The sequence below is a fragment of the Ostrinia nubilalis genome, chromosome 17 (genome assembly GCF_963855985.1).
Source record: "Ostrinia nubilalis chromosome 17, ilOstNubi1.1, whole genome shotgun sequence".
In the NCBI taxonomy this organism is placed as follows: Eukaryota; Metazoa; Arthropoda; class Insecta; order Lepidoptera; family Crambidae; genus Ostrinia; species Ostrinia nubilalis.
This window is the reverse complement of record NC_087104.1, coordinates 3,746,639-3,771,977: the sequence shown is the minus strand read 5'-3', so window position 1 is coordinate 3,771,977 and position 25,339 is coordinate 3,746,639. Positions and strand designations below refer to the sequence as shown.

The following is a 25,339-nucleotide window of genomic DNA, read 5'->3' as shown; positions in this document are numbered from 1 at the left end:
GATTTAAGTTTCAAGGAGGTCGTACCTAAGTAAGAAGGGGGAGTCTGCGTCTTAAGTCTTTAATTATTGATCAGTGTTTTTCTAAACTGTAGGAAATTGTTAAAAATAAACTCTTTTTTTGTGGTCGGATTAGACAGCGAACGCGCGATCCAAGTCTCGTCAAATAAACTCCATAACGATAAAAAGTGTATAAAGAGAATTCTCTGGAATTTTTTACAAGTTTTTTGAACGTTTCGCCCGGGAGAGCGCTGAGTCGGCGGAAAAATGCCTAATGGTGGCACGGTATCATTAATACAAGTCGTGCTCCATTGTTAGCCGCTATCCTGGGAGTAGCTGCACGTTATCTAAAGAAAACAGACATGCTACTTTTGCCATAGATCCATAAGGTTTGATGACCTATTTGGCGTAATGGCTGAGAGAGACCCCAGCTATCAGGATTCAGGATATTCCGGATTCAATGTGCAGACAGTTTGTATCGGTCTGGCATAGTGTTTTCTATACATATAATAACGCTTTCAGGAGGTGGAGACGTAATATATAAACGGTCCAGTTTTTTAAAACTGCTAGTCGTAATGTAATAGGGCGGATTATACAATACTTCTGCCACAGATACATGGTTTTTCAAAGCAATTAGCGAATTTGCAACCGTATCGATACATTATCTAAACTTGACGAGTGACTCTACGGAATCGAAATTCTGCATTTTATGGACTCGATCGCAGTATCGAAATCTCGCATTTTAGCGATTGCTGCACGTATCAATACCGTAATCGTGTTTTCGCGAGCGACAGTCGATTGGAGCTATCGAAAAAAAACTCTATATGTAGATACGACAGGATTTTTATGCAGTGTGGTCGCTGCATAGCCTCCGAAAAAGTGTTAAATGCTCAGTTGTATATCTGCTACGTTGTTGTAAACATTGATGGATAGTGTTTTTATGTTACACGTAGGTTTCCCGCTACACGAGTGTTTTGCACGTGTTGGAGATTAACTGGTGTGATGGTGCTTTTTGCTCTATTTATTACAGTTGTTTAAACTTTATTTGGTTAGATATGGGCATTAGGACTCGGATGTGATGTATGTTTTTACACCAAGGCTATGCGCATACGAGTGACTTTTTGTTACCGTGACAATATAATCCTTCTCTTTTACACCTTTATAAAGAGAAAAGGAGAGAACGTAGTACATACTTATTATTAAATTATCTATGGAGAGGCATACTGTCACGGTAACAAAAGTCAGCCGGTTAGAACAAGATTAATAAGGTTGAATTGCACCAACTAACTTTGACCGTAACTTTAACAATAACCGGTGCTTTTTGTATGGATTTTGTCAGATTTTTGACGTTTGTTAAAGTCAAAATAAGATGGTGCAACTCAGCCTTAAAGCATAGAATACACTCACCGAATCAGCCCAAAACTTGGTGATCGGCGCCGTAAAGAACTCATAGATCTTCTTCCTCAGTCGGAGGGGCCTCATCCGCTTGTCCTCCGGCGTGTGGTGCTCCGGGAGCTCCCGGTACGAGGGCTCCCATCCTATTTTACCCACTTTCCCGTTCTGATCCACGCGAGTATCGCACTCGGCCCCTGAGCCAATCAACGCCTGCTTGAGTCCAGACAAATACGTATAAACATTACAATAACATGTTCACACCTCCAAAAATATAAAATAAATCGTCACAATAAAATGCACGAAATGCTTCAGTTAGTAAAGTTATAAGCGCTCGATAAGCAGTCCAGGCAAGTCCAAGCCGTCGGATTGAGCGTAGTAATCAAACTTGAAGGAAGAAAGGAAATCGAAATACCAAGACGAAGCGTCGCAAGACCATAATTATACGTAGAAAACGCAACGCCAACACATATAAGTACTCTAACTACGAACATCGACGCAAATTTATTCTCTCAAAAAAGGAAATTCGTCACTGTTCAAGGCTCACCTCGTGTTTAATAAAGCACTTCGCCTTTTTAATTAAAAGATTCAGACTCATTTCGGATCGTGAACCGGGCGCATTTTTTAATAAAGTGTAATTTTTGGCATTTGCGTATGCGGTGTCGATTTTTGGCCCCGAATTTTGGGTAGGGTAATAAATTTCCATCCGTTGATAAGGGATGGGTGAGTGGAGAACTTGAGGTGAGCCATAAACGGAAAATGTCTATAAGACGAGCAAGGTACTAAAGGTGTGAAGGTAAAATATAAGACGAACGAAGCCTACGTCACGGAAAGCGCGTGTACGCGTTACGGCGCTAAAATATACGGAGATGTGCGATATAAAACCATCCTGTATATTGAAAAGCTTGAAAAAACTTTTATGCAAATTTCAGAAAAAGCATAGATCTATAAAAACAACCTTTTCGTACGTTCACGTTTTGCTACAAATTATAAAAGACAACTCGAAATAAGTAAAAATACTTGTTTTGCTAACGTAAGTTAAATACAAATGAAGTATTTAATTAATACATAATAATTATATGTAAAATTAAAGGCTACTGAAAATCGGAACATCTGTTTTCGTCACTGAGTGACTTGTAAGCATTGTGATTATTTATTTATTTTTCATAACTTTTCAATATAAATGATAGATTCATCTTTCTGTATATTTTAGCAACCTGTATACATTGTTTGCGTGTGCGAAAAAGTCATACGAACACAAGACTCTTTCTATACTGTGTTTTGTGTGGAATTTATTGGCACTAAGACACTGTGCCGGTACATTTTTAACGAAATACGTGCGACATCTCCCGTAAAACCTTTGTTATTTCTGTGTTTGTGACTTTGGTTTGCAGGTTGCTTGAAAATAAATAAAAACTACTTTGAAACTGAGGTTGTTCTCGAACAGAATTGTTAACTGAAAATAAGTCTATAGAAAACTCTAGTAACCAACGTTATTACGAGGGACAAAGGTATTATTAACTATTGAAGTGTTTTGAACTAAGTAATAATTATATTTTATACACGTAGGTTACATCAGGCTAAATTTTTTTGCAAATCCGAACCTTAAGAATCAAAGCAAACAATGTTTAGACAAAAGATTAGGAAAAAAAAAGGCTTTACATACTTTAACATTAACTAAATAAAGGTGCTCTTACAAAAGCACCGTAAAAACTTAAGTTGGAGCAAATGTGAAAATGTCTTAGAAAATAAAACAGAACGAGTTCAAGCCCTCGTTTAAGATATGAAAACGATTTCACAAGTCAAAACAGTTTTCGCTCCCTCGAAATTGAATTTAGCGGTTACGTAAATTTTCTATCAACCTAATAAAAATAATTTCAACCTAAAGAAATGTGTGTTTAACGTGTTTTTCATCTAATCCTAATTTTCTAATGCTTTTAGTGCAACATGTGACAGCCGTTTATAAGGCACATCTGGACAATAAAAAGTTACAGTTAAGTGCCAAAGTTTCGAAATATTGAAGAAGTTCATAGCAGTTTAGATCAAAATTGATTTTAGTTATTTCAGTCTGGAATAGACTAAGTTGGTAAGAAATAAAAGCTACGAATTTTAAAAATATGTGACAATGTAAATAAAAATACAAAGCGAAGAGAAAATGGCAGATTGAGGCTATCAAGTCACTCAATAATGATTGATGGATGCCCAACCGGATTTTAAGTATTCACTGAACAGCAAAATGTTGAAAGATATTTTGCGAAAAATTCCATTCCGTTAGGAATAATAAATTCGTTTTACAAAAATATTAATTGGAAAACGAACATGCATATCCTATAAAATGGTAATACTGAAATTGATACGAAACTTTTTGACAGCTAAACTAAATAGATGTGCCGTACGAAAGGCTTTAGTGTGTAGTGTGCATGTGTTCGTATCACGGATGGTCGCCGGCTCTACCTTAGGCGTCTTACTCGGCTGGCCGGGGGGGATAATCTTCTTGATAGAAAGCGTACGCCTTTTCACAACTCCCACCTATATTTAGGCAACAGTATCAATACCATTTTCTCACAAAAAAAGGTTATTTTTGTACTTAAACAATGTTCAATCGTACCAGTGCATCTACGATAATTGCGGGCTTATGCTGACTATAGTAAGTACTGAAACCCTTAATTAAATCTAAACCAACACCATTTTTAAAATCTTGGGCAAATAGTAATTTGTATAAGTGATGCCCATCACCAGTGTTTTTACAGTTAGTGTTGTTGATGGCTTGAAGCAAGATGAAGCAACTGAACACAAAACTTTACCTCGGCGTCGTTTGGGTCCTTCGTACTTCGGTCGTCCTCCATACTCTCGTTCTCTAAGTGTTCCTCCTCCGTCTGCGGCATCAGCTGCAACTCCTCCTTCGACTTGAACTCCAGTTGAAGTATGTAGAGCGGACACAGCAGGCTCAGAATTACCTTGACATGACGACAAAGCCGATGTGGCAAAGGAAACCAGCTCGATCGATGCTATTCACTTCGACTCAAGCGACATGCTACGTCACTAGACTGGACGACGGTTGTGCAAGTGAACAGTACTCGAAATAAAAACAAATAGCAAGTCAGAATGCGATGTGTTGTCAAGCGGACATTACATAGCCGAATGCTAACATAGAAAAGTGTAACTACACAATGGCTGATAGAGCACGTCCTAAGTGCTCTTTGCGAGACTATTCAGAACACTACACAGAACAATCAGAATAATTAAAGAGATTCGAGGTAAAGTTGAATAAAGGGAATGGCTGCTGTCTGTACAAATCGAGACCTTTTGATATCGTCAACATCTTTAAAACAATTGATTGAATCGAATATTTTAATTAGTCACAATCGTACAGAATAATTAATGTAACTGTGAAAGTGAACCAGACAATGGCCGATTCCTGTTATGAACAAACAAATAAATGGTTTTAGAACTATTTTATGAAATGCATTCGTAAAATATTAGAACAACATAGAACAAAACATAAATAAAGTATCGAAATCAGCGCACCATTCCCCGAAATAAAACATCTAAAAGATCAAAATGTAGGTCACTTGCAAAATCGGCGTCGACGCATCGCATGCACCAACTCATTATGAAGCTCTCGTTTCACAAACATCGAATATTTCCAATAGCCTAATCGTTACGATCGTTATTTGTTATTCTAACACTGAATCTACTATGATCGTGCCTATGATAATCTGTGCGTTAACAAGGAACAAAGAAAAAAGGAAGGTGTGTAAGAAGATTTTTACCTTCAAGTTGGTATTTTTTCGTGTTCGAAGTCCTCCCATCCAAAGATCGGCGAGGATTATTTGAGAACACGGATGTGCAAGTAGAGCTCGGTGGTTTGCTGCTACGGCTAGACTGAGGCAGGTCTGTCCCGACCAGTTCTGGAGTTCGCAGGTCAACAGTTGCTGGGCCTGGTCGTCGTCTTGCCGGTAACAGTAATCTAGCAGCTCCAGCGCTGAAAGGGGAAAGCCGTTTAGACAACAGAATCAAACTAATTTGTCTAGGCTAGTGGTTCTCAACTCGACATTCTCAGCTCTTTGTAAGACACAAAACCACGTTAAGCTTGTCAATATAAAAGAACGAGTTAACTATTAACTTTAAGAATCCGAAGTCACAATCTTTAGCCTTCGGAATCTTAAAGTTAATAAATAGCCCTTATAAAAATGAGAGGAGTAACTAATACTAAATACGCACAAGAAGTCCAAATGATATAGTCTGATTAAACTGGCAAACTAGTTACCACTGTCGACTTTGTTGTACTAGCAATAAAGGAAAACTTACAGACTTTTCTAAATGTTGACTAATTTTGTGAATTGAGAACTTGTGCTCAAGACGACGAAGTTCGCAATTTTACAAGATGTTTACCAGACTCGTGTACTTAATTGTGTTTAAAAACACTAATCCAAGCATTGAACTCCGCTGCGAGTGCGCTTATTAAACTTGAGAGCATCTCGAACATCTTTATGTTTGTTCTTTGTTATATTCGTGCACCTGTTATCTGTGAACTTTCAAGTATTGCAAGTTTTATCAACAACTTTTATTGGGTAAGTTTAATGTTTTCTTATGAGTACTTTTATAGTCTATCTACTGGAGTCTCAACCGTGTTAATATTTTATGAGCCGTCCTTCATTTGATATTGCTTCTCAAATGATGAGACCGAAGGTAGCCAGATTGGTCATTTATGATTTAACTAACAAAAAAAATTACTCAAGTCATTTTTCAGTTCAGTTTGTGAATATCATTTGGAAATCAAACGCGAGACAAAGCGCAAATCACGAGCGAAAAGCATACCTAATTGAAATGTTTCGGTATAAACTTATACGAGTATTTCAAGGTATCTTTGTACAACATACATAATCATAATCTGAAAATAAATTATAGCGACAAATCGCTATGAGAATTTTCTTGAGTCACTATGTTCCCCTAAGATGCTTCCCTTGCGCTTTTAAATTACAGTACCTACCTACATTATTTGGCTTAAAAAATACCATAATATGACTATAAATAAGGTTTCTTAATCTCCATAACAGCCGGTCACCTGTTCCGACGCTATCCATCATACAATGACTCACAAAATAAAGGCGACACAAGATTGATTGGCTGTGTATTTTTAATGGCAACACTTTTCAGTGACTTAATAATTTATGGACGTTTCATGATAAGAAACTAAACGTAATGCTGTTAAAAATCAGTAACTTGGAACCTTGGAAAAAATAGAAACCACGTTTAACCCAAAACACCTTCTAGTTTTGGGTTAAGCGTGGTTACTGTTTGTCAAGAAACGATAACAGTTGATGCATGGAATTTTTTGTTGGTAGAAAAGTATTTTTGGAGGTGGTATTGTATGCTTAAAGTCTAAGCTAAATCAAGTAGTAATCAAGCTAAGAAATCTTGAACCTCAAAAGTTAGTAATTTAGGTTACCTAAAACTCATCGCAATTTGCAGTATAAGCACACGCTAAGTTTGAAAGCTTAATATTCAAATCTCCGTAATATTATTTAGTATAATATTAATATTTTATCTAGACCTTTCTAAAGGACGAAAATATCCAGCATAAGTTAAACAAGTAAGTAGTTTTAAGTAATTTAAAATATTACAAGTTTATAAAATAACGAATCACGTGTCTTAATCCGCAAATGGGTAGACTGGCTCATAATTTAATTGTTTCCCATTTTCAATCTAATTATTTAAATCTTCAGTCAAATACCTTTATTCTCAAACTCCTTCCCGTAGTGCCTGAGCTCCTCATAGACCTCGGTCTCCATGTCATCCTCGGCTGCCTCGTGGGCCATGGCCTTGTACAGCTTGCAGGCTACTAAACTCTTGGCCAGGGCCTCTTCACCATGCGTCCACATGAGCAGCGCCATCTGGTGGCGCTTTGTCAGTACTGCCCACATCTGAAAATAAAATTGCTTTTAGATATCCAAAAGAAGAAAGAAACGCAAAATCTTCCTTCAAACTGCTAGTAAACAATGGGTTAAATGTAAATTCTGTGATTTTTTCTGATGAAAATAGAATGGCGGAGAAATAAATGAGAATCGCTTTTTTTATTGAAATAAGTTTTATCGAACCAATTATTGCAAAAGTGAGTACGCATGACTATAAGTTTGACTTTACCAAGTTAATTAGGTTACGAATGACTAATTTCACCTATCAGAATACATAGGTAAGAGGAGTTTTACCTAATTGTTAATTAAATTAATCAAAGCTTTTACAATAAAATTACATAATTACACGTCTTCGTCAGCGATAGAAAAAACAAAAGAATAGCGATATTGGTCGTCGAGAAAAATATTTCAAATTTTCTTTGTGGCCAGTGTCGCGCGGCTAAGGAGTACCTACGAACGTGCGCGGCCGCAACTTAATCTGTCACCACTCAATTTGTACCGTCAAACTGGATACGTTCAGAAATTAATATTCCTTTTACTTAAATAGGTTGGGGCAACTTTCAGCAACTTTCAACGGGTCAGCTAGTACTCGTATAGTTTAAATCGAATTAAAACAAAATACCGGACATGAATGTTTTTAGCTTAGTCATTTGTCAGATTGAGAATCTATGTCCAACTCGCTAACTTGTCAAAATTAGGTCAACGGTCCTCAGTTCGAGTGGGCACGAAGGTAACTACCACTAACTTTAATATTCGTTCTGCCTAGAAGTCCAGAACTAGTTTTAGAAGTTCGGAATTCAATCCCTAGCCGAAGTTTGAGTAGGTATATTATGTGAGAATACATTACGCAAAATCTGTTATGTAAATGTGATTTAGGTACTGCTTGCGTGACTCAATCAAGTTTTGCCTTGTCTGAAAATGAGATATCGATCATACTCGTTGTAGTAGGTATATGGAGATGGAAATTAAAACATGTCAAAATTCTTGTTTATAACAATTTATACAAGAATGTGATTGCACAATTTGTTTTTTCTCCTTAAGGTACTAAATTGTGTCCTTTTAAATTCGATACAACGGGCAATTATAGAGATTTGCTAGCTCATGTTCCACTACAGAATAGCAAGACTTATTGAATGATCACTATAATGTATTTTGATACATATAAGTAGGTACATACTATGAAAGAGAAAAGAGATACAAATAACCAGTTCAGCATAAATCCAGGTAATATATCGAATGAACGGTGTAGATTAGCTACGTGACGCTTTTAGGTAAGTAGTACTTGTTGTTACGTCGGCCGTTTGGTGTAGTGGTTCGAAACGGACTACTATTCCGGAGGTAGCGGGTTCGATTCCCGCACAGTACAAACATTTATGTGCATGAACATATTTCTTTGTATTGGACTGGGTGTTTTCTATGCATAATAAGTATGTATTAAAAAAAAGTATTTAAGTATGTTTATATCCGTTGTCTAGTACCCATAGTACAAGCTTTGCTTAGTTTGGGACTAGAAGCGCAGTGTAAAATGTCTAAGGATATTTATTTATTTATTTACCTAACCTTATTTACTAGAACGAAAACTCAGGAGAAAATGGTAAAAAATCCTTAAAAAAACAGAACTTTGGGGGAGGACTTTATCCATCAGTGGACGTCATTTCGCTGAAACGTACGAATGGGGAACTCACCAATAGCTCGTTGGAAGGGTAGTCAAACAGCGCCATCTCGGTGGTGACGGGCATGAAGCCGGTGATGAGCGACAACCCGCCGGCGTTGTGGCGGGTGAACGACGCGCTGTTGCGGTGAACGCTGACGCTCTTGTTTGATTACTTCTAGGTATCGAACATTATGATGCCAGGTACTCACCAACAGCTCGTTGAAAGGATAGTCAAACAGCGCCATCTCGGTGGTGACAGGCATAAAGCCGGTGATGAGCGACAGCCCACCGGCGTTGTGGCGGGTGAACGACGCGCTGTTGCGGTGAACATTCACGCTCTTGTTCATCACCTTCGCGTAGATAGGACGGAACTTGCGCCTTGTGTAGTAGCACCTGAGGAACAACGAACATTATTACTGTCTGATAAATTAATTGGGAGTAGATAAATGACTAGTGACAGCGAAGATGAAAGGGTTTTAGATAATTCAGTAATTTATTAACAAAATTCCTGTTCCTGGGTTGTAAGATATTTTCTATTTATCTGTATTAAAAGTGACAACTTGGTGTTACGTTTCACGTAATTTAATCTTGTTTTCGTCTTAAGATACAAAGTAAACAAAAACTTAATGCCATCAACGGTGAAATTAAGATACTGTCTTTAGTAGTTTACATTTCATGGATAAGTGAAGTAGCAAATCGAACGCACAGCGTTGAATAGTTCTCTGTGATTGGTTCGTGTGTGACCCTGTGCGTCCACGCGCACAATGAGACCTCATAGTAAAGTTTGTAAATACGAGCGTCAGATACTTTGTCGGCCGTTTGGTGTAGTGGGACAGAACGGACTACTATGCCGAGAGGTCCCGGGTTCGATTCCCGGCCGGGCAGAAATTGAAATGATGAATTTTAATTTCTGTGACGGGTCTGGGTGTGACTATGTATAATATGTATGTATTAAAAAAAACAAAAGTATATAAGTAGTATATCCGTTAAGCTAGCACCCATAACACAAGCATTAAGTTGCTTACTTTGGGGCTAGCTGGCGCTGTGTGAAATTGTCCAAAGATTTGTTTATTTATTTATTATTTATACTTCTTTAGTAGTTGTAATAGGCACAAAACCAATACATATAGCGTCCCTACTAAGGTGCTTAACTCTAAGGTGCTTTCATCCTAGATTCTCATTATTCTTGTAAGAGTGATAAAATCTTTTTGTAACAAACTGAATTCAGTCTAGCTGGAGAGCTAATAGTCCAGTCAATGAATGCTTTAACAACGGTGTAGAGAGAAATCCCTGGAACACAATTTCTGACCTCGGGACTTTATTAAGACTAGTTAGGAGGTGAACATAGCAAAAGTCCCCGCCCTTAGCCCTTGAGCCGGCGGGGAGAGGGGGGTTTAAAGGTAACACTTTTCGGTTTTTCGCTTAATTCTCGGAATCTATGCGTCCTAGTGACATGACTACTATGAACCAAAAAAAGCTTATTCAATTTGCTACAGGTGAGACAGTCAAGTTTTTCTATATCTTGTATAGTTTTCGCGGCATCTGCTCTAGAAGGTCTGTAATATTGGAAATTTTAATTTTGTCTTACATGTTCCCATTAGGAGAAAATCGACTAAATCAACATTAAGCAAATATTATAGACATGCGGAAGCATGTTAAGCCTAGTTCCAGGGAGGGGACTGCATCGTGCGTATATTTAGACGAACTAATTGGAGTCACTTTTGACTCCTCATCACTCAAAAAGCACTGTGCATTAACACTTCAAATTAGGCTCATGTGTTGAGACTTGCAAGATAAACATCAGCTTCAAATTTCATAAATATACCTCAAACGGTTATTTAGGTACTGACGTTCAAAAATCGACATTTAGGACACTAAAATCTATCTATCACATGTGAAATGTTAAAATTTACTGGTTTTTTATTTGTTCCTTTGTATTTACACAACTACCTATTTGGATGCCAAATTTAAACCTTCAAGGTCATCTGGAAGTGGTTAGAATTTGGTCTTATAGGTCAGCCATGTAGATTTTTAGACGTCAATACCTAAAGAACCGTTTGAGGTATATTTATAAAATTTGAAGCTGATGTTTATCTTGCAAGTCTCAACCCATGAGCCAAATTTGAAGTGTTAATGCACAGTACTTTTTGAGTGATGAGGAGTCAAAAGTGGCTTCAATTGGTTCGTCTAAATATACGCACGGTGCAGTTCCCTCCCTGGAACTAGGCTTAACATGCTCCCGCATGTCTAGAATATAAGCTCAATGTTGATTTAGTCGATTTTCTTCTAATGGAAACATGTAAGACAAAAATAAAATTTCCAATATTACAGACCTTCTAGAGCAGATGCCGCGAAAACTATACAAGATATAGAAAAACTTGACTATCTCACCTGTAGCAAATTGAATAAGCTTTTTTTGGTTCATAGTAGTCATGTCACTAGGACGCATAGTTTTCGAGGATTAAGCGAAAAACCGAAAAGTGGTACCTTTAAACCCCCCTCTCCCCGCCGGCTCAAGGGCTAAGGGCGGGGACTTTTGCTATGTTCACCTCCTAACTAGTCTAAATAAAGTCCCGAAGTCAAAAATTGTGTTCCATGGATTTCCATCTATAATGCTTTATTGACTGGACTATAAGTGTTTCACCGGAAAAATCGACCTAGCGTAAATGTTCAGTGGAGTGGAATTATGTTATTGCTGATAATAGAGGTTTTTCGCTTAACTTAGGTATTTTTTGTTCCTTTCTAAAAGGGTTGCCTAGCACCAGCTGAGTTTTTGGAACAGTAAGTAAACAAGAATAAAAGAACTGAAAATGGTTTCATTAAAACTGTATAAATCCGCGTTTTAAAATAAATTATATTATTATGTAGTGTACCTACCTAACTTAATTTTAAATATTGTACAGTAATACGGGACGGGAGGTGCCTGGATGCGGGCGGCGCAGGACCGATCTTTGTGGAAAAACCTTAAGGGAAGCCTTTGTCCAGCAGTTAAAAGAAACGAATACGTACGGTACGGAACACTTTGTAGACGAACCAGACTTGCATTTGGCGGTCTTTTATATTGAAGATCAAACATTATCACAGATTTAAGGAATCATTATTTGACGCTATGCTTATCTCGACTTTTACTTTCGGCTTCTACTGCCTTATATGCCACTGTTTTTTTATCATCAATGTAGAGTAGAGGAACTTGTTTAATCATTTTGTAGGTACAGAGAGTTAGGATATTAGTTCAAGGAACCGAAAAAGGTAAATAAAGCTTATTTGAACATTTTTACCAAGGCTAGAAAATTAACTGTGATTATTATTACTTTTCTCGCCATTCCTGCTTTACCTTTTTATAGTTACTTTCAGAGGGAAAGCTCGAGTCTCTACCTAACTTTATATTACAGGCAAATGCTCCACCTTTACAAGCCACGCTAATTAACGTGATATCCAGACGTGACAAAGTTAGCGAGAGTGACAGCGACACGTAATGCGGATTTAGCGTGACAAACATTGGATAGTTCTATAACTTTGGAAGTATTTGTTTTATGGCTAGGTTCATTTAGATAAATAGACCGATAGTGCCGATTCATTGTGTTATTGTGATACAGAACTTTTTGATTGAGGCGCCATCAAAGCCTTTATATCTTTTATGTCACTCCTGTTTCGGTTTTTGTTTGTAGGTAGATAAATTAAAGTCAAAATATGCTGCTGTCTGTACCTACATACGCTAAAATCAGATAAGCCAATAATGTATTGTAGTAGCCGAAGTAACTACGAAAGTTACATGGAGTGACAGCGACACTAATATAGATTTAGCGTGACAACGGGTTTTTGTGTTTAATTTCATTATTTTGTTACCTTTAAAACACACAAGTGTTAATGACCTTTTTCCTAAAGGCAGATGTTCAACAGAATTATTCTCAAAATTGTGATGACAAGTAAGTCATAATGTCTTTTTTATGCCCCCATAAATTAAAGAAAATGTAGCGCAGTAAAAGCGATAAAAAGCCCTTAAATTATCTACGCGATACAGTATCTTTGAACCTTGATCTGAGAAAACTGCCAATAACAGAGTTGAAAATATTATTATTGAAAGACTTATGAGAATCGGCAACAGTTATAAGGCAAAAAAGATATATTCCAATAAACTGAAATTACGTATCAATTTGGCTCAAACAATATTTGGAATTCGACTATAAACGTCTCATAACTGTTGTTTTGGACAACAACGAATATATGTCGTACGATTGGTACGATGTTCGAATATTTGCTACAAAAGCTTGTTTGTACTATTTCAAATGATAAGAGTTCAATAAACAGAAGAAAATACAGTGAAAATAAATATGAAATGAAAAACAAATGAACGATATAGATTATAGATACACACAGCAAACAGAATAAGGGAACCAAAAATGGAGTGAAAACAAACATAAAACGAAAAAGTAATTCAAGATGTGGACATACAATACAATACAATACCCCGATAGAACAAGGGAACGAAATCAAAGAAGAAAATCTTACAACCTCTACAATATTTTATTAGCATAGTCCCGTCTTATTTACAGAACAAAAATATTTAGTATTTTGCGGCCCGAAGCAATGCAGTTCTTTGAAATGGACTGCCTGAATTAATTACTGTCAAGGCTTCTCTTAATGTTGAAATTCTTTTATTTCTTGGAAGCTTTGCAACTTTCCGAAGTAGCAATGCCGTTGGGTTATTTTAAATCTCTATGAATACATTTTGTTCTCATTATTTATCTTTTGAGAAATAATGAACTGAACTGTATCCCAAAATGAAAAAAATTGCAGAAGAAGGAAAAAAATATTACTTTGTACCAATGTTATATGAAAAATTTCAAATACATAAGAAGAAGAGGAAAGACGTTGTTGTTTCTTGTACTCATTATACTCATTACTGGTTGTCGTAAGTATTGGAATGAAACAATAGGAATGAAATTTATATCCTACTTTTTTGTTACAGTGATATCTAATCTAAAATGCGTCGGCAACATTAAACAAACGGAATAATATAAATTGATGTCTAACAATAGGACCAAAGCAAACTTTGTTAAAAGGAAAAATAAACCGTGGTTAAATCCAGCTGTCCATTAGCTATTTATGGGTCACAGTAAGCTATGATTAGTGGGTAACTATCTGTTGACATCGTTGACAAAGTATAAGATAGTACAGAAGGCTCACAAACGCGTCATAAATGCCTTTGTTTAACAATTTGACAGTTGTCGCCTCGCACTGAGACACGTTATACACAATATCATAAATAGAGTAAGGAATCATAGACATCAGCGTAGAGAAAGGATGATGAGTGAATATGAGAAAGAAGGACTTTTTTCAGGCAGGCACGATGCCATCATATACGGGGAATTAAAAAATCTGAAGGCGCACAATCTTCTGTACTGATTTAAAGCAAATAAATGATGATTCTGATTCCTCTGAATCTAGTTATATAGCAAAAACTGTAACAATCAAAAAGCTCAAGAACTACAAACTATTACAATGATGGAACCCACTGCACGTATTTTCTGTTGGGCCGTTGATGTATTTACGATGTTTGCCCTCACGCTATCGGTGAAAGGTTCACAATCACCACCTGCTATCGACCTGAGTACACAGGTTTTATTTATATGTATACCTACCTACCTAATTATGGACAACGGGAAAAAGCCAATTATAGCAAATAAAGAAGACTTGAAGGGGCTTCATTTCCATTTTATTTCACGGCACATTTCATCGAAATATGCTCGGGCAAAGTCGTGGGCAAAAGCTAGTTCAACAAAAGTGCTAACCAGTAAGCACCTTATTGATGACTAGTCCTATATCGTGCAGCGTGTACACGTATCTTCTGGGCAGATGAGGCCTGACGTCCCTCAGGATATACTGCAGGGTGTTACTTGGACTACTAAATGTTACTACTTAATGTTATTAAAATTCACGGAAAAACTAGTTCAACAAAAATACCAACCTGTAAGCACCTCCCATGAGCTTATTGATGACCAATCCAATATCGTGCAGCGTGTACACGTATCCTCTGGGCAAATGAGGCCTGACGTCCCTCAGGATATACCGCAGGGTGTTGCTGGGACCACTCTTGGTGTTGTACAGCTCCTCCAATCGAGGGATGGTGAGGAACTTTCGCATGGAGACTCCATTCTCCAGGAGCAGTTTGACGAAGTCTATCCTGTCGTGCTCGAGGGCTTGCATCATGGCTTCGTCGAGTGCACCTGTGGAAAATGAGAGATGGTTAAAATTAAAGACTGGTGAATCTATGGTCATAGACATTTTAGGGAGTGTAGACCAAATCCATTTGCCTCAGGTACATTAGAGATGGTCGTGTTCTTGCAGTGGAGTCAAGTTACAAAATTTAGAATTTTATTTTCTTTATTAGGAAAACACAGCTTACATTATAACACAGGTGGCATACAAAATATAAGTCTTACACAAACCTAGGCCTAATTAAGTACCTTTTGTTGCAAAAAAAATTGAAAAGGTAAATTGAAGACAAAAGTTTTTATGGGGAATCTATCCCTAAAGATAGGGTTACGAAAATCGATTATTTTATTTTATTCGAATTTTATTTGATTATTAAATTCGAAAGCCAGATAAAGTGTAATACTTTACTCTAAGTAAGATGATGATATTTAATACCTGTTCATAAAATTTGTTATCGAAATGTTTCTTGAACAACAAAGCTCCCAATAGTACCAAGTTTAACTAACTTTCAGTCAAGTTTCAGTATTATCTTTCCAATTTCATACAAATATTTTACGCCTTTCATTTTGAGTGCAAGGTAATCAAATTTATCAGGATTCAGGATTCTGTTTTATGTGCCAATGAAATTTTGAAATGTTTTGAATTCATGATACCTTTAGGTGTTTACAAATGGCAGAATTAGGAGAAAAGATATGAGAATATAACGTATATTTAATATCGAAATTCTGATAGCAAAATTGAGATATTTTAGTTAGTAGTCAACTTCATTACGAGAGTGCCCTCAAGAAAACCCAATACACCGAAGCCAATAATAATGTGTTTCAACAACAGATACCTAAAAGAAGAATTCATCGCAGCAGCGCGGAAACTGAAGACTGTCAAACCTGGTTCACTGGGCTTTCAGAACGACGGGCAAATCTTCGTCAATGACCATCTTACGGTGCAAAACAAGAATCTCCTATCAAAAGCGAAGGCCCTAGGAAGAGAGTCTAATTTTCAATTCGTTTGGGTAAAACACTGCAAGATAATGGCCCGAAAGTCCCCTACCTCTCCGATAATTACTATAAAAACAGAAAGAGACCTTTCAAAAATAAAATAACTTCATTAAAATTTAATTTAAGTATTATGATATCATTATTGTTTACTTTTATAACATTACGTTCGAAGAAGCTTGAAATAACTAAATATTATTATTGTCTGCGGGCCGGCGGGTTGCGCTTGGGAGCACCTGACTTGCAACTTAACTTCGATGGGACGGTACTTCGTGCGTTCGTGCGATTTGTTGTGAGTATTGTGCGTGTTATAACTGCTACCATCCATACCGTAGTGAGCGCTAACGTCTACTCATTAAGGGTCATATTCGGTCTGCGTCTATGCGCGTTGAGCCTAATTTCGCTTGCTGTTCGCTCGGCTGAGAAATACAAAATTACCTTTAATTTTTATCTATACTCAATGTTTTCTCGTTCATTAGTTATGATCACAGTTCAAAACATTATGGACTTGTATTTTTATTGGAATGACCGTCGTGCGTCTGGACCGAGTATACGTGATTATAATGTGATTAATTACACTTTGAGTGACCGTTTACGATATTTATGGATTCCGACAATACCAAAAAATTTAACGTACTATGCATTTAGTTTAGACGTTTTTAAAAATAAAAGAACTAAATTCACTTAACATTTATTACCAAAATACTCGAGGACTACGTAGTAAAACAAGTGATTTTAAACGTAGTGTTTGCCTAAATTCATACGATGTTATTGCGCTAACTGAGACTTGGTTATTGGATGGAATATACGATAATGAGCTTTTTGATGGACGTTATTTAGTGTTCAGACGAGACAGGGATTATGCCAAGGTGGGTCAAAGTCGGGGTGGCGGGGTACTTTTAGCCGTTCGTCGCGAGTTTACCGTAATTGAGCGACCAGATTGGTGTAGTACTGCCGAAGACCTGTGGTTAACTATTATCTTTAACAATAGTAACAATAAGCAGACTTTAATTCATATTTGCGTACCTACTATATCTGTGTCCTCAAAACAAAGGTTATTCGGTGTCGGCCGTTTGGTGTAGTGGTTCAGAACGGACTACTATGCCGAGAGGTCCCGGGTTCGATTCCCGGTCGGGCAGAAATTGAAATGATGAATTTTAATTTCTGTGACGGGTCTGGGTGTTTCTATGTATAATATGTATGTATTTACAAAAAAAAAAGTATTTAAGTATGTTTATATCCGTTGTCTAGTACCCATAGTACAAGCTTTGCTTAGTTTGGGACTAGCGGCGCAGTGTAAAAATGTCCAAGGATATTTTATTCTTTTGATACTCAATTAAAAAATTACTCAGATAAAATGGTTGAAGTGTGTAATTCACGACCGGAAGATAAGTTTATTTTAATGGGCGATTTTAACCTGAGCAACGTCGATTGGATCCAAGACCATGGTGATCTATCTCCAGTGGGGGTAGTTGGCGAACATCAGGTAGACTTTTTTGACTCAATCACATTATGTAATCTAATTCAATTTAACAACAATCGTAACGTGAATAATCGAGTCTTAGACTTGGTTTTCTCTAGTTCATCCCTGCCTCTCTCGGTGCAGTGCTGCCTCGATCCACTTGTACCTGAGGACCCCCACCACAAATCGCTGGAGATATTGGCAAATCTCTCTGTCCCACCGTCTCTTGACTCCAGACCTAGACGTAAATACCTATACAATACTGCTGATTACGAGGCTATATCATTTTCTTTGGATGAGACGAATTGGCATGATTGTTTATATGGTGTACCGCTCGAGAATGCCGTGAAGTTGTTTTATGATAAGTTATACACTTTGCGTGATAAGTACGTGCCTGCTAAAACCATCATCACACGCAGATCACCTCCGTGGTTTAGTCCAGCACTCTTAAAAGCTTTAAAAGAGAAACATAAATATTTTCGCAAATTTAAAACATATAATAACTTACATGATTATCAAACCTTTTCTTTATTAAGGAAAAGAGTAAAAATTTTAGAAAAACAATGTTATGACACATATATTAATAAAGCTGAAACTTCTATAATAAATAACCCAAAGACATTTTGGTCCTATATAAAAGCATTAAAAAATAGCGAATGCTCTTTTCCGGCTTCAATGATCTATGAAAATAGATCGGCGGATTCAGGGGAGGCTATTTGTGAACTTTTTTCTACCTACTTTCATTCAACCTTTTTAGGGTCTGAAGCTGGCACGTCTTGCACTCACGTCATATCCGACTCTTGCCCCGACACCTGCTGCAGTATAGGTAATGTTGAGGTGGATACAGATGATCTGCTCAAACTATTAAAGTCCTTAGATTTAACCAAAGGTGCAGGACCTGATGAAATACCACCCATCTTTATAGTAAAATTAGCTAAAAGTATGGTTGTACCGATTTCTATATTATTTAAGCGCTCATTGCTTGAAGGTATTGTTCCGAACATCTGGAAATCTGCTTTCATTACTCCTATCCACAAAAAGGGCAATAGAGGCGATGTTAAAAACTATCGACCCATATCGAAACTATGCATTTTCTCGAGGTTTTTGAGCGAGTTGTATACCAGCAACTTTACTCCTCTCTAGCGCCGTCATTTATACCACAACAACATGGTTTTCTTAAACGTCGATCCACAGTTTCGAACCTTCTGCTATCCAACGATTTCATAACGTCATCTATGGACTCTGGTGGCCAGGTCGATGCTATCTTTACGGACTACAGTAAGGCTTTCGATCGAATTGATCACGTGATGCTTCTACAGAAACTGCAGTTGGCCGGCGTTCACGGTAACCTACTTAGATGGTTCGAGTCATATATTGAGAATAGGTCTCAGATAGTTGTTTTGAACGGGTACAAATCTAAATGGATGTCTGTCCCATCCGGTGTGCCCTAGGGTTCACTTCTTGGCCCCCTCTTATTTATTATATTTGTGAACGATATAGGTAAGTGTTTCCAAAACTCTGAATTTCTATTATTCGCGGACGACATGAAAATACTTAAAAAAATTGACAATTTAAATGATTCGATGTTACTACAACATGATTTAGTTCGTTTTCAAAACTATTGCATTCATAACAAGCTGGATCTGAATGTATCCAAGTGCCAAGCTATTACTTTTACTCGAAAAGCTAATCCAACCAAATTTAATTACACTTTTAATAACCATAGTCTAGCTCATGTCGACCATATAAGGGACCTGGGAGTGATCCATGACTCGAAACTGCTGTTCGATGGACATGTGGATTATATAGTTAAGAAGGCCTCAAAGGCTCTTGGTTTTATTATGAGATCATGTGCACGCTTTTCCAATCTAAAACCTATAAAAATTTTATACTGTTCCTACGTTCGTAGCATCCTCGAGTATGCGTCTCAGGTCTGGAATCCTCAGTACAAAGTATACTGTAACCGAATTGAGTCCATCCAAAGAAGGTTTTTAAGATACTTGCAGTTCAAATCTAAGAAGCGCGATGTAGACTATTATGTGCGCTGCAGGAGGCACCACTTTATTCCTCTTGAGTTGCGTAGGACGGCTGCGGATATCACTTACTTAATGAACATATGTAACGGCCGTGTTGATAATTCCCAACTTTTAAGTAATGTCCGCCTACGAGTCCCCAACAAACAGAATCGAAAGCGCCCCTGCTTGCACCTGCCGTTGACTCGCACGAACTACCGTCGGAACTCGTTCTTCTGTAGGGTGGCAAATAGGTTCAATGAGATAGTTAGCGCTCACCCGCATGTAGACCTATTTTGTACCAACCCTACTGCTGTAAGAAAACTGATTGCAGGTGATTTCACGCGTCAGACTCGTCGACCTGACATATAGTCAAATTTCTTCGAACTTCTTTCTATCCATTTTTTTTTTCTCTTTGCTTCTACGTATAATTAAAATTTGTTAAATTTTATACCCCTTGGTTATATAGAGGTGAAAACTATAGGCTTTGACCAACTACACTGTATCTATGCAATTTATATATTTGTAAGCTGTTTGTTTTCTGAATAAAATAAAAGAAAATAAAAATAAAATAAGTACCTATTTTGTACTTAGGAGTACTTTAAAATAATTGATACCTTTTCTCTTGTCTACTTGAGTTCGACGACTAATTGAGCATGAAAACTTCGTTAAAATAAAAATAGTTACAAAGAGATGGAAAAATAATTAATACTTAATTGCTAAAATTTATCACAGGCACGAAGCAAAATTTCAATCAAAGCTTCCATAAAAAATAGTTACAAAGAGATGGAAAAATAATTAATACTTAATTGCTAAAATTTATCACAGGCACGAAGCAAAATTTCAATCAAAGGATCCATAATAGAAATCCATGAATTGGGTTGACTATGCTCTATACATATGGGTATCTTCTTCTTCTTTTCAGCCAAATGACGTCCACATATGGGTATATTGCGTCCATAATGTACATAGGTTGATGATACAATTACGGTATAGATCATTATGGACCCTGTTGGGCGTTTTGTGAGATAGATGGTAGCTAATCTAAACAAATACAAAGTGAATGTGATCTAGTATTAGTCTCAACAACTCAAAATAAAGAGAATCTCATTCTCCTACCACAAGAACACCAAGTCAAGTATCTATGTGTAGATACAACATTCGTCGGAAAATAAACACAACATAATATATTCATACATAATGAAAGAGTCAATAGGTGTGACAGATAACGGCGGCAGTCTCTGACTCTCTGTCAGCGATACTCCATTCCGATTGATGGCTGTAGGGGTTTGTCCCAGTGCTGAGGGCACACTAGGGAAACGAGATTTCCATAATATGACGTAGCCCAAGTAGAACATAATTTTAATACAAATGCTAAGCTAATGCCTTCATTGTCTTGTGTCTTCATTGTCGATGTCCGAAAATAAAGAAAAAATATAATTATTTTGACAAGTCACTTTTATTTTCTATAGACACTGTAGCCCAATAAAGTTGACCTAAAAAAGAAATTACACAACCTCAATGACTTGCAAGCTTTTCGAACTCCCTCTAGGTACTTTATTAAAGTGCAAAACGCTCTCAACCTCCCCGCCTCGTGCTCGGTTATTCAAAAAACCCTACCTAAGTGTAGCCTAAGCCTAAATGCGTGTGGAAACGCTCATTACTATTCAGCAGGCGCCCAATACCCGCGAGTGACTTGTCTGAATCCATTACTTAGGCGCACCTGCTGCTTATATTCTCCCTATTGCCACTTATCACTGTATTCGCCACTATCACGCCCATATCAACTGATTTGGGATTTTTCGACTGGAAATTGAAAAAGAAATCGATATCAGTCCTGAGTGTTATGCGGACGACAGCATATCACTACTTATAAGGCACCTAGACACGACTGAGTTGCACCATTTTACTTTGACTTTAACAAACGTCAAAAATCTGTCAACCGGTGTTTTTTATGGAGTTTGACAGGTTTTTGACGTTTGTCAAAGTTAAAGTAAGATGTGCAACTTAACCTAACGCTCGTATTCACAAACATTACTATGAGGTCTCACAGTGCGCGTGGATGGAGGAGGTGGAGGGTGACACACGAACCAATCACAGAGCTCTATTCAACGCTGTGCGTTCGATTTGCTGCTTCACTTAAGCAAGCATCGTTTGTGAATACGGGCGTACAACATTCTTCTCACATACAAATAGTCTTGTCGCATTGTAATCATCTTCATTCCTTCAATCCAACCACCACATTGTCCGTAGTAATGACTTTACTCCAAAGTACCTAATGTCATTGTTACTGACACCACTGACAGTGTCTGATCGCTGTACAGACATTTTCGTAGTAAAATAGCTCAATTTAATATCACAACTACTTATGATATTTCAGTGTTTATATTGACATGCCGTCTGTACACAAAGTAGGTAGATAGATTCCATTTCGTGATTGCTTTACGAAGCGACGTAAGTATTTCCGAATCCCAGTCAAACGAATAAAATATGATTCTCTAGTCAACTGACTACAGCAATTTGAGCTATGTGTGCCATATAATGGGTGACCCTATTACTCTTTTGACACTGGATTCCTCACAAAAGTATGATATTCACCTACAATAGGGATATTTCCTGGGTAAAAAGCAAGAGTTTGATTAGTCTGTCCGTTATCAAAAAATACTCGACACGTATTTTTCACTTTTTCAATGTAATGAAAATTAAAAGAGATAAAGCGAGACGTCCCAAGACGAGTTAAGAACATGATGGTTCTTTAGGTAAACGGTTGCTGCATTACAATTAAAATAAGCTTTTGGTTTTGCAATAGAAATCAATAAACAATATTCTCTCACGTAAATCGCCTCCATATTATTAATTAATGGACATACATATAATTAAGAAATCCTGCTCTAAACTAAGCTAGAACAAAATTTGAAGATACTAAAGTTTCGCATCTTAATACCCTCGTAGATCTAAACCGTACACAGCTATATCGTAAGGCGAAATAATCAAAGTTAAGAGTTTGCCGATCAAACTTTATGGCATAATCTCTCATCTGCAAGAGGCTTATCGCTCATAATGTCTGAGGCATCTATGAAAATGCCGTTCAAACATTTTTAAGGATTTTTCTACCTATAAATTCTGTTGTGTTTTGGGCTTTGGCTTCAGAATTTCAGATTCTAGAGATCTTCTATAAAGCTGTCAACTTACAAAAGAGTTAAAAAACGACGGGTTCATCCAGTGTCTAAGTAGCTCAGTTGGAAGAGCAGTCGCCCGGCAAGCGGAAGGTCGTGGGTTCAATTCCCGCCTTAGGCAGTTCGATTTTTTCAAGTTATTTATAACTAGCTTTCCGCCCGCGGCTTCGCCCGCGTGGAATTTTGTCTGTCACAGAAAAACTTTATCGCGCGCGTCCCTGTTTCAAAAACCGGGATAAAAACTATCCTATGTTCTTTCCCGGGACTCAAACTATCTCTATGCCAAATTTCATCAAAATCGGTTGCGAGGTTTAAGCGGGAAAGCGTAACAGACAGACAGACAGAGTTACTTTCGCATTTATAATATTAGTTGGGATTTTCAAAAGAGTTAAAAAAGTTTGAATTCGAATTCTAATTTTTAAAAACATTCTTTAAAATAGAAATTCGTTTTACAAATTCAGATGTTTTTCTTTAGTGGCAAACCAAACAAAAGACGAACGATTGTTTCTTTTGTATTCTATTGGAAAACTAACCAGTTTCATTTGAATAGTGCGAACATGACAAATATTCTTAAAAAATACATTTATGCATGAGAGTGCGTACCAAAACGATTAAATTAAATGGATTAAAATTAAACGTATTCTTAGCAATATAATTTATTTTGAAAGAAAGAAAGAAAACGTGAAGAAAGAAATATTATAATGTACCTATTATAAAATGAATTACATACAATAGTTGTGTAACATTGGAAGTGAATTCTCAAGACAACTACATTGTCGTTGGTTTTCAAAACTAATCGTTAAACTAATAGGTTAAGTGCTAAATCGAATCTGATAACTTTAATTAATCCTCAGCAATTAACGTCAGTCTACATCGGCATGTAGTGGCAATTAGTTTTAGTACCTATTTGTAAGGCTTAAGCCAGATAAGCTTAAGTTATAGGTACCGTAGTAAGTAGGTACGTCACTGGTTCGCAAAAATATGATGACGCAAACACATTTTTCAGTTAAATATTTTTGTTAGGTAGGTAAATATACAGGTTTACAAACAACAAGTAAGCTCATACAAATGTAATTTTTTATCTTGCAACATTTATTTACATGGGACGTTTGATCAAAAAATCTGGAGGGTTTAATGAAAAGAAAAACATTTGACGTCATAAGACCCGGGGCATTACAAAGGCCCATTTAACGAGCAGCAAATATTTAAGAAACGTCGAAAGAGATTTAATTCGCTGTGTGATAGATAAGTGTGGCATTAATATAGCCTTTGTAAATACGGGTATGTGTCCTGGCATTAAGCAGACTCGTCGATTCTATGTATAACTTTTCCAGGCGAGAGTGAAGGCACTTACAGGGTAGATATTTGCCATCCTAAACTGCATCTCACTTAATACTAGGTTATGCATAAAAAATACTATAAGATGAAGATCAAGAGCCTAACTAATTTAGTCATAAGATAATTATAATTAAAACAGACCAATAAAGAAGTATACTATACTCGTAGCCTATGATTATGATAAGCTTTCTTATGGCTAAAAATTGACAATCAAAAAATAATTCGTTATAATTCAGAATTAGTCGTCCTTCGTGAAAAACTGAGCATAGTTAGGTAGTCAGATATTTTGCAGTTATTTATCGTAAATACACTCGCATGGAAACTATGGAAATCCTTGAGGGAAACCTTTGTCCAGCTGTTGACGCATTTTGCTGAAACGAACATTCGCGTATATTTTATTTACTACACAAATGGTTTTAAATCCATGTTTGGACACAACTGTGTTTGCTCCGAAAATATTCCAACTTTCGCCAGAGCGGACGTGTTTTCTCCACAACCAACAAAGTGCCCATCACGTTACCCTTTGCAGGCCGCTGGAATAAAGGGCACAATACGCGTATAAATTTCATTAATCAAACACCACGTGGCCCCCGGCGATAACACGGTACGACCGTGTTTGTGTGCGACAAACATAGTGTTGGTAGTGTGTCGATATCGATAAAATATGAGACTACTGAAGGTTTGTTAAAATTCAAAGTCAAGTTCTTTAGTTTTATTACAACGTCCATTTTTAAGGAAGTATACTGACTATTGCTTGTGATATACATCACTTCGAGACCACATATCGGCTGGTCCTCAGAAGTTCAGAAGCAAAATAATCTCATCTTCACTAGCCAAAAGTTGCCTTTAAACAAATAAAGCGCGACTATTTTTTTAACAATGCAATTTATTAATGCAACAATTCTTTTTCGCACCTTTTGTATAATATGTATGTATGACGTGTACAAGTTTTCTAGAAGGAGCAATTCCTGAATTTACGTATCATAATAAAAAGGCCCAGTAGTTGTGGGATATATTATTTGTTTATCGATATAATCTCGTCACTTCTCTCCATATAACCATTGCCTTCCAGTAACCCTCATATTTCATTACACTGACCTGTTGGCGATGATTTGATATTGATGCCCTTTAAAGCCATGTGCTCTCTCGATGTCGAGAAACGCTTCTGATTCGATTGTGAAC

At 37.0% G+C, this 25,339-nt stretch overlaps 1 protein-coding gene across 1 annotated transcript in view; it reads right to left on the bottom strand.

The window, feature by feature from the left end:
- LOC135079848 (transient receptor potential cation channel trpm) overlaps positions 1-25,339 on the bottom strand; it is a 307,547-nt gene that overhangs the window by 23,364 nt on the left and 258,844 nt on the right. Inside the window, exons 11-16 of the mRNA XM_063974461.1 lie at positions 14,930-15,188; positions 9,171-9,354; positions 7,127-7,316; positions 5,163-5,374; positions 4,194-4,346; positions 1,405-1,602 (exon numbers count right to left, since the gene is read on the bottom strand). Coding sequence (XP_063830531.1) covers positions 1,405-1,602; positions 4,194-4,346; positions 5,163-5,374; positions 7,127-7,316; positions 9,171-9,354; positions 14,930-15,188 — 1,196 coding nt within the window. The remainder of the gene's footprint in view (positions 1-1,404; positions 1,603-4,193; positions 4,347-5,162; positions 5,375-7,126; positions 7,317-9,170; positions 9,355-14,929; positions 15,189-25,339) is intronic.